This window comes from Arachis hypogaea, chromosome 19, assembly GCF_003086295.3.
Source record: "Arachis hypogaea cultivar Tifrunner chromosome 19, arahy.Tifrunner.gnm2.J5K5, whole genome shotgun sequence".
NCBI classification, from domain to species: Eukaryota; Viridiplantae; Streptophyta; class Magnoliopsida; order Fabales; family Fabaceae; genus Arachis; species Arachis hypogaea.
In genome coordinates, this window is record NC_092054.1 from 156739936 (window position 1) to 156751455 (window position 11520).

The following is an 11520-nucleotide window of genomic DNA, read 5'->3' on the forward strand; positions in this document are numbered from 1 at the left end:
AGCATACATCAATTAGAAAGATAGAAAAAGCACTAGTTTTAATTTCTAGAATTTAACCACACACTTACTCCCTTGCATTGTCATCATGGGTGTCAACAAATACCAATCTTTTGCCTTTTCTTTTATTCTAATTATTATGATTTGTTTCAATCTTAGCATTCTGCATGTGATGGCTCGTCCACTAGTTAATAATAATTTAGGGTTGCATGATTCTGGTGAAATGTCAATGGGGGGTGACTTCCAAGATTCATCATCAGCAAGCTCAAACAATGATGCTAATAATGAGGGTCACAAATATGACAATGTTTTTCGAACTTTAGAGCAAGTTATGGAGTCTGGTCCTAGCGGTGGAGGAAAGGGACATTAATAATAAGCTCTCATATAATTAGCTACCTATTAGTATTATAATAAGGTGAAAACTCAAGTGAAGTCGACTTCACAGTGAAGTTGATATTTGAGAGTCATTAGATAAAAATTTAGTCAAATTAGTCAAATCATCTAACGGCTGTCAAATATCAACTTTATATGAAGTCGACTGCACCTGAGTTTTCACTCTATAATAATAATAAAACCTAGCTCTGATCTATCTCTATATATATATATATATACATGCATGCATGATGCATCTCTAGAATTTTATATATAAAGGTTGGTTTCTCCTTCTTTTGTGTTGGTAGTCGTTGTTTTATTAAACTGTTGCTTAGTTATAGTAAGTATATATATCGTTGTATGTAATCACTAATTAATAGTGTGATGCTTGTAATTGTTAAGTGTATGTCAAGGTATTTACACGTGTATAAATTAAACTATACATACAGCACAAGCTTATTTACATTTTTTTGGGTCTTGGCTCATTTACATTTCTTAATCATGAAAGGTGATCTTTTCATGATTTTGATTTGTGAATCTAAGAAAATCTAATCTAATGTGGTCCATCTTAATACTCTACCATGTGTGTTCCGTTTTATTAATTTATTCTGTTTTGGTCATGGATGTTTTCCGTTTCGTTCTATCTAACCTATTTATTGACATGGACCCATCATAAACCTGGACCAATATAAATGGGCCTACATGTGAGGTTACAAAAATAAATAGATCCTGGACTAATAAATAGTTGACGTGTGTAGGCCTGTCCTGAGCTAAATTTAAAACCAGTGGACCAACTAATTTAATATGTCAATACAAATTTTGAAGATAGGATTTTTTTATTTATGGGAAGATTTGAACCATAAACAAATGGAGATAAGGAGCATGTTTATTTATTAGCTAATTATATTTACGTATAAGTATATTTGAATAAAATTATATTTTTTAAAGTAATTATCAACACTAATGGAATAATGGTTCTGTGAAAATAATTTTTGTTTCTTAAATATGTTATAGTAATAGATGTAAAATTAGTAAATATAACATCGGTGGGGTTTTTTGCGCAAGGTACGTCACACTCACATCAACATTTGGCTTCGGCATACCCATATGCCACATTAATTACTTTTATTTGTGGTAGCTGTACAAATAAAATAAATTATTTATATTTTGTAGTTGTCTTTTTTTCTGTCTGAATGCATGAACATGTTATAAAGAAATTAATGGTGACTAAGCTTTTGAACCATCCCACTATGGCATAAAATAAGAGAAAGTATAGGGGAATTGGCAAAGGCATAATCTTGCTGATGAATCAGGTGGACGACATTAAACCACATCGACGCACCTGCTCTCCATTCTTGCTTTGCAATAACCACCATAGGCACGCTTCATTTCTCAACACCATATCTTAAATATATTAAATTATTTCACAATTTTTTATTATTAGTATTTTCATATAAAAACATTTGGATTAAAATAAAGAAAAAAAAGTAGGATTTATTAACCAAATCGAATTGTTATCTCTTTATTATAAAAATAAAAAAGTCTAAAAAAAACTAATTATAACATAAGTCAATTCAAGTCAATTTTTCGTATTTTTAATTTTTAAATTTAAAAAATTAAAATAATAAATAATTATTTTTTTATAACAAATTTTTTATTTTTCAACTAATTAGTTTTAGTTAGTTACACTTCTAATTAGTTTTTAGTAATTTAAATTCAAAAAAAATATTAATATAAATCGAATTTGATTATATTTTTAGTAATTTATTTTTATTATATAAATAAATATATTCTAGTTGATATTTGTTAATATTCTTTTTTATTTTTTAAAAAAATTATTAAATTATTAATTCAATTTTTTATTTTTTTATTGAAATATTTCAATTTAACTATTTCATATTCATTTATTTATATACTCTATTTTTAGACTCTAATATATATCTAATAGATAAGATATATCTAATCAATTAGAATATAAAACTTTATAGATATAATTAAAAAAAGATATATTATATTTATGCAATAAATTACGTATCTTTGTCTTTGGCTCAATTTTTTTTTTAAAAATTGAGCCGAATTTAATTCTAATTATCTAAAACGAACAGTAACTATTAGATTACAAAGTATCCATTGTTAGAAATTTAAATTTAATCGCCTTTCATACTTTACAAGCAGGAGCTAATTTAGTATTTCATTTGCTAGCCTTACAACTGATTTCATTACTCTCCGTAGCATTTTAAAGTGATCTATCAATCTATTAATAAGGGTGTGTTTGGAGGTTACGTTGGAGAAGAGAGAAGTTGGTTTGAGTACTTTGAAGTTTGAACGTCCCATCTTTATGTTTGGCAACTCTTTGAAATTTTGAACCCAGAAGTGATTTTATCTCTAAACGTACGTTTACAGGAAGCTAAAAATTATAGCTTCTGCGTTCACGTTGAGGAAGGCTAATTACAATTGAGAAATTAAGAAATTATTCTTCTTCTACCAATCCTATCCTTCATTTTCTTCTATAAAAATGATGTAAGTAACCATATAATTTTCACACTAATTTTTTTTATCAAAATCTTTTAGATTTGTTACTATCATTTTAATTTTTTTTATTACTTTTAGTATTCTCTTTCATATTTTAATTTTTATGTTTTTTATTGTATTTTTTTATTTATATATAAATTTTTTTATATTATTTTTTTAGTATTCTGATGTCATATTTTTATTGTATTTTTTATTCATATGACAACTATTGTTGGTATAAATTTTTATTTTTATTAATTTTTATGATATTTTTATTATTTTTTGTTTATATAAATTCTTTTTTTTATATAATTTTTTTTTTCTATCATTTATTGTACTATATTTATATTGTGTATAAAATTTTTTATTTTTTTATTTATTTTTATTCATATGAATTCTATTTACTTCCTATTGTAATTTTTTTTGTTCATATGATATATATTGTTAGTTGTAATTATTATATTCTATATTTGTATGGAATTTTTTTGTTTTTTTAATTGTACTTCTTATTGTACTTTATTTTTGTTTTTAATATATACTAATTATAAAAATTTATAGTCCAAAATTATACTAAATTAAAGAATAGTAACGGTACTAAAATAATATAGAACATTTTCTTGTTGTTTGACATTATAAAATGTATAGTACTTCCTTTAGTGTTTTTATGTATTAAAATATATTTTATCAATTTTTATATGTTACTTTAATTTAGTAAGTAAATATTAATTTTATTATAAAATAAATTAATAAGATTTATTCAAATATCTAAAGTAAAATAATAGGATAATATAAAAAATTATTTAAATTGACGTCTCTTTTAGTAATTTTTATCTAAAAGTAATTTTGACTAATATATTTCAAACAACATTTATTTTACTATAATCCATTTTGATATAAAGATTGCCTAATATAAATCATGTTAACATAAACTTACTTTTCATCAAAATCAAGTTTACAAAATCACTTTTATACAAACTCCCGTTGCAAACTAGTGGAAACTCAGGTGCAGTCGACTTTACGTGAAATTGATAGTTAAACCGTTAGATAGTTTAACTGATTTTGACTAAATTTTCATCTTACAATTCTCAGCTATCAATTTCACGTGAATAATCCAAACACACACTAAGTCGCTTAACAGCAATTCTACTAATTACTTTATTGTGAAAGACCAAAACAGTTTTTTCTCCCATAAGTTTCTCTATATCTTGCTAAGTGGAATTAAGTTCAACAATGAATTTTAATTAATAGTTTAAAAATTTTCCTTCTTTACTTACGTTGATTAGCATAAAAGTTTATTTAAAAAACTAAGATGTTATCGAATCAAATTTTTCTTACTCGTTATTGAATCATTTTTATTTTGACATAATTTAAATTCAACCAATTTTTGAAATGTAAATAACACTAAACTTAAAAATTATTTTATTTTTTTGTTTATAAATAAAAAAATTTTGATGATCTGTTTTATTCTTTCTTTTAAAAAATTTATAAATAATTTTGTTCTTGCCTTTAAAATTCAAAGAACCTGCAAAAAATGATTTTGCCATTTTTTTTAATTTGTTGCTGAACATAGTTTATCACCAAACCTAACCTAAAAACTTCAAATTGGTCAATCTTAAAAATCAAAGCATTATAGTCAAATACGGCTCTCTAAAATAATTATCTTATTATTTGTTGAAGAATGAAGAATGCTTGTAAATAGGCAACTGGATACTAATCATTCATGAATTTCATCGATGAAGCTTAACACTATTAAAGAATAGATTATTCACTAATCAATCTCCACTAAAAAAAAAACAGTAACGATATAATAATATCTCCGTCACTCTGTTTGTGAAACCATGGCTTCCGACGAAAAAACAGAGCTCCACGTTCTGTTGGTGGCGTTTTCAGCGCAAGGCCACATCAACCCGCTCCTGAGGTTCGGCAAAAGCCTCTTAACAAGAGGCCTCCACGTCACACTCGCCACCACCGAACTTGTTTACCTCCGCGTCTTCAAGAAGCCCACCGACGACGACACCATCCCTGCCTCCATAACCGTCAACGGAATCCACGTAGTCTTCTTCTCCGACGGCTTTGTATCAGAGCCAGAGCTCAAAAGCACCAGCGTCGACGACTTCATGGAATCAATAGGAAAATCAGGTCCCATCAGCATCTCCAATATCATCAAAGATCACTTCCTAAGTAACACTTCCAAGAAGCTAGCATGCATAATCAACAACCCCTTTGTTCCATGGGTTGCTGACGTGGCAGCAGAGTTCGGAATCCCATGCGCATGTCTCTGGATTCAACCATGTGCTCTCTACGCCATTTATTACCGCTTCTACAACAATCTCAACTCCTTCCCAACTCTCCACAACCCTAACATCCAAGTCCAGCTTCCCGGTCTTCCATTGCTGCAACCACAAGACCTTCCATCTTTTGTTCTCCCGTCAAACACTTTCGGAAGCTTCCAGAAAGTATTAGCCGACATGTTGCAGTTCCAACACATGAAGAAGCTCAAGTGGATTCTCGCCAATTCGTTCTACGAGCTCGAGAAAGATGTGATAGACTCCATGGCTGAGATTTTTCCTATCAAACCGGTGGGTCCGTTGGTTCCTCCGTCGTTGCTGCTAGGTTCAGACGACGATGACGACGTTGGAATCAATATGTGGAAGCCACAAGACTCGTGCATGGAGTGGCTCAACCAAAAGCCACGCTCTTCGGTTATATACATATCGTTCGGAAGCCTCGTGGTGTTATCGGAAAATCAATGGAAGAGCATAGCGGACGCTGTTGTTCGGAGTAAACGACCGTTTCTTTGGGTGATAAAGCTTAAAGATGGGTCCGTACAAGATCCGTCGCAAATTCCGTCAGCGAGTTTCTTGGAAGAGACGAAAGAGCAGGGCATGGTGGTGCCATGGTGCCCGCAGACGAAGGTTCTTTCACACGATTCCATTGCGTGTTTCTTGACTCACTGTGGTTGGAACTCGATGCTGGAAGCCATAACTGCAGGGGTTCCGATGATTGCGTATCCGCAGTGGACGGATCAACCAACGAATGCGAAGCTCATTTCGGATGTGTTTGGAACGGGGATCCGGCTCCGGCAAGACGACGGCGGCGAAGGGTTCGTTGCGACGGATGAGGTGGAAAGAGCCATTGAAGAGATTTTTGTGGGCCCCCGAGCAGAGGAGATTAGGAAGAACGCCAGAGTGCTGAAACAGGCGGCGAGGGATGCGGTGGCTGAGGGTGGTTCATCTGACCGAAATATCCAATGTTTCGTGGACGAGATTCTTCAAAATCAGAGATGACGACAGATTTCAATTGATTTGGTTGGGCCACAAAAATATGTGTTGATTAGTTCGTATAACTGTCGGTATCTAATGTCGATGATATTGGACTGATCGAATTTTGGAGTTTATGAATTATGATGATTCATTTGCTGAAATTCTTCGCCATTAAATAAGAGAGAGTTGTAATTCAAATGTCATCATCTCAATATTGATATAAAAATTATGATTTCAAATCTTACTTCTAATTTAAAAAAAAAAAATCACAACCACAACCTTTACTTTCTAAGATTTTTGTCCTTTTTTAATTTTAATATTGGCCAATAATAATTTTTTAGCTATATTAGGGGAGGAGATCCTCTCTAGCTAGTAAAAAAAATTGGATGGTATCCAGTATAGGATTTCATCCTTTATTACTCTCTCCTATTTAATTTTGGTCCCATTTATAAAATTAAAAGTGAGATATCACACTTTATTCTCTCAAGTATTAAAAAAAATTGAGAGGATCTATTTCTCTATATTAGAACTTAATCCTAGTGTGTGACACCCAAAAAAAACCTAGTGTGTTTGACCTTTAGCAATAAAAGTTGTAACATATTATTACACAGAGTCTTATAGTTAAAGACGTAAATTAGAGATAACAAGATATTATGATCTATAAAAGCAAAGAAATATATAAATATAGTTAAAAGAATTTATATCTAGAATTTCTAAAATAGTATCATACTTGCATAAATAATTGTAAAAGAAATAGATAAGATCAAAAGAAGGTTAAGAAAACATAATATATAGATCGGAGTTCCAAAATACAGATATCAAGCTTCAGATTCGACCTGCGAAGCTAAGGTTAGTCGGAGTATGTAATTATATATATTTATACAATTCAAAATATAACTCAAACTACAAAATGAACACTTGTTTCTCCAAGTCAACTTCTAGGAAGGACAAAATATACATGCAGAGATCTTATATACATAGCCTAACACAAAATGTAACAGCCCAAAAGATAGTTCTTCGCTTGTAATGAAGCTCTCCAGATAATCAATGAGGTGCCTCTCGACCTGCATTTGAAAAACAACTGAAATATATATGGAATGAGAACCATAGGTTCTCAACATGATAAAGGTGCCCATATAGTTAATATAAAAGGTCCCAAAAAAGCCAGAGACATTCCTAGAACTGCGACACTCAGATTTTAGCTTAAAGATCCAACTAACCAGAAACTAAGTAAGTTATCTAAGGTATTTCAAGTTCTTAATCTAACTTTAACCTAACACTCCACTTTCTGTCTCCTTCAATCCTCCGAATCACCGGTGGAACAAGCTTTCTTCGCACCTCCACCAAGAGAGGTCTCTCAGAAAACATACACATACAATTCAAGCAAAAAAAATACAGATAGAGGTATAATTACAACAAGTAGAACAAGTAGCAGATAAGCAGAGTTAAGCAGTTAAGTAAACCAAAACAATGCATACTTGTAACACCTTGATACTTTTAAACTGAGATTAACTTTATCTGGATTATATTTAGTAGGTGATATTCAAAACCTTGCGAAATTTTGTTTCTTTTTAAAACAAATATGAAATATTTATATAAAATAATTTATATATAAAAATATTGAATAACTAGCCTTTATTGAAAAAGTTACTAGTTGAAAAATATACGTGAATCTAAAAATACTAACATGAAAAACGGGCGTGCTAAACTATGAAGGCACAACAATGACAAGCTTTACTCATATCAAATAATCATAACAAGAAACATCATAGTTACAATTGCAATCACTCAATAAAAATAAAACAAGACACAGAGAAAATCCTAACTCTTTTAATTTGTATAACTATGGCTAAAACAATCGCATATTCTTCCTTCTTAAGGTAAATGCTTAATATTTTGTATTTACGTCCTCGATAGCTTGCTCCTAATAGTGCACTTGTCTTTTCACCTCAACCCAACTGAGCAGTGTATTGCTTTGTACTGCATCGTTCCTGAAGATGGTACGGAGAGATGGCTGAGAAACAAAAGTTTCTCAGTAGTTTATCTATATGGTGTCATCGTATCCATCTCCAACCACTCCGAGTTTTTAAAATAAAAACAGTGATGATGCAATGTTGTTCTATTATTATTTTTAAAAGTCTTGGTTAGTCGGAGTGGTGTGACTTTTAGATGCTTCTCATTTACTTATGTTATGACATGTGTGATGCATACAAAATGCCTAGTGTTAAAACATACAAATGTAAACTCAGAAATCTTGGTATGATGTTCTCATAGGCCATAAAGTAAGGGAAAATAAATAATAAATAAGAGAAGAATAGTAACATTGCCATAGATAAGTCAAACAGAATAGATATGAATAAAATAAAGATCTTAAACAATATCATACATCATATAAAATGGATCTTTGGATAAAGAAGGATCTTTGAATGAAATAATAAACATAATCATAAATTAAAAAGGATAAAAGAAGAACAATCATGATCACACATTTCATTTTACTTTTCATTACTTTTTCTCGTAACTTTTATGGAAGGTATTGAGCTCAAACCGGTATAAAAGGTGGGAGTCCCCTTCCCTTACCGAAGGTTCTTATCCCAAACGTTTTGGCGATCACCTTCCCTTACCGAAGGATCATCTCGATCGATCACCTTCCCTTACCGAGGGATCATATCGATACCTTGTCTTTGAGTGTCACCTTCCCTTACCGAAAGATCATTCCCTCAGTTCAATTTACAATCAAGATTATTTAGACATACACAAGAAGGAAGTCATGGCAACCAAGATATATTATTATAAAATTGATTGGAGTCTCCTTCTCTTACCGAAGGTTCCAAAAGTCTAACAATCACCTTCCCTTACTGAAAGATTATCTCGATTATCTTGTCTTTGGGGGGTCACCTTCCCTTACCGAAGGATCATTCCCTCAATTCTTTAATGCACATAAGATTGTTATTATAATGCATAATGCATATGAAGGAAAGAGACACTATACCATGACATGCAAAGCTAACATCTATGTTCGAAAATATTTAAAACATGACATATAAAAATTAGCACAAAACCCCTACCTCGAGTAAAGTTTCGATAGGTGTTTCGATGCAAATAAATGCGGTTTGTTAGTGAAGTGAGACTTGTTCCATAGCTATACTTTGTGTATACTAGAATGTTTTGTATATAAAAAGGGAATAGAATGAGAAAGGAAGGATCAAATAGCTCTAAGGTATGTGCAGATTATGTTAGGAGGCATTTAGGTGAAATCTTTAATCTGAATCGTTACTTTGTGAGCCCTATAACTTTTTCTACATTTAGAATTTGGAAATATCTATTAGAGACAAATTTAAAGATAATTGAATTTATATATCAGGATGGCTGATAAGAGCGCGATTTTCTACTATGAACTTATAACCGATTTATCTACCTAATTTAATTTGAATTTGATTTTATATGGAACTTAAGTAATAGAGATAGTATTCTTATCTTTTCATATAACAAAATATTATTCAAATCTGATAAATGTAGAATTAGTTATGACTATGTTTTAAAAGGTTGTTTACTGTCGGTTAGAGATTTATTACCACTAGTACTTTCATATGTTTAAATTTTAAATTCAAATCTTAAATTATTACCATTTTAATTAATTAATTAGTTATTAAAAAAATGACTTGATTCAAAAAGTTAGGATGTTACATTCTCACCCCTTTAAAAAAGAATTTTATCCTCAAAATTCGTGTCTCCTAAAAAGATACTAATTCAACCTCACTTATCCTAGTAGATTTTATCTACATTTTTCTTTCTATAGGGATATATGATAGTTCCAACATAAGTAAGTTCAATCAATCCATACATTCAAGCAAACTAAGTGAAGGTACAACACAGTTATAATATCATCATGAGCTAATAAAATTTTAAAAGATAGATTCACATAACGGATAATATTATTCATTTCTTTGTGTCTTAAGTTATTAGTCTTCGTGTATCAGATTTAAACCATACAACATAATACGAAAATTCAAACAAGCAGTAAAACATAATAAGATGCTTAAAAAAATCTTGTAGCTAGTCATACTAAAGCCTTTACTTTCAATGCCTCATACCTCATGCAGTTTTGCTTCATTCTCTCGACTAGTCTATAATGTGCCTTTCACCTAGGTCTCTTAGCTTGAACTCTAAACTTTTTTATAGACATCCAATTTCAATATCGGCTTAACCTTATCCAAATATCTCTTTTAGGTCATGTCTTTTATGTCAAAAACAACTTTAGTTCACATTTAAATCCAACTTTCTAAATCTATCACTAGACCATTTAGATATTCTGAATTCTATCCCTTAGTAACTTCAAATTTGTACAAAGCGTAAAAATATTTTGTACATAATCTTTCAGATAAGTAATAAAAATAATAATTTTTTTAAATCTAATTTTGATAAATGAGTTACATTTAAACTAATAATTGATAAGTGAAAAAAATAATATATTTGTTGACATTCAAACAAATCCTGACTCATAAATTTTTTTTTACATCACTAAAAATATTTATTATTGTCAAAAAAAATTCTATAATTATTTAAACAAGTTAAAGAAAATAAATTTATATAAAATTAACATAAATTTAAGAGGCCTGCTACACATACAAGTCTTTTTGACTTACAAGTTTTACAAGTTGCTACACATACGGGTCTTTTAATCCGTTATTCAGTTTCCAAAGCGCTACACTCACCGTGTATTATGAACGACTCCTCTTCTTCTTCTTCTTCTTCTTCCTCTTCCTCCATGTATTTCTTCATTATTCTCTTTGCCTTTTTATTAGTTGTTTTACTTGCGCTTATTACTGGTATTCTTGCTTCGTTTTTTTTTTTTCGATTTTCATGATTTCTGAAATCAAGCTTTGAAATCGTTTTGAAGATAATGGAACTTCAGAAATACACCCAAACGATTACAGAAATACACCCAAACGATTACAGGAATTTACCCAAACGATTATAGAAATACACCCAAAGGATTACAGAAATACACCCAAAGGATTTAAGAAATACACCCAAAATTCGTTGAAGTACAACGATTATAGAAATACACCCAAAGGATTACAAAACTACACCCAAAGGATTTAAGAAATACACCCAAAATTTGTTGAAGTACACCTTATGCATAATTCAGAACTCTTTCTCTTTCTCCTCCTCATCTTCTGCTGCTTCTTCTTCTTCAAAAACGATTTCAGAGCTTGATATCAAAAAATAATGGAAATCGAGAATAACAAAGAAAGAAAACAGAGATAAAAGCATGTAAATGAAGAAGGAGAAGAAGAGGAAGAGGAAGAGGAAGAAGAATGTACAGCAAGAAGAAGAAGAAGGTGCGGTGAAATTGTGCAGTAACGGTTGAAGA

At 30.5% G+C, this 11520-nt stretch overlaps 1 protein-coding gene across 1 annotated transcript; it reads left to right on the top strand.

Annotated features, from left to right (window-relative positions):
* Window positions 1-4349: 4349 nt before the first annotated feature.
* On the top strand, window positions 4350-6382 carry LOC112776353 (UDP-glycosyltransferase 84B1). Its single transcript, XM_025820495.3, has one exon. The coding sequence runs from the start codon at window positions 4719-4721 to the stop codon at window positions 6165-6167; it is 1449 nt and encodes a 482-aa protein (XP_025676280.1). The 5' UTR covers window positions 4350-4718; the 3' UTR covers window positions 6168-6382.
* The last annotated feature ends 5138 nt before the right edge of the window (window positions 6383-11520 follow it).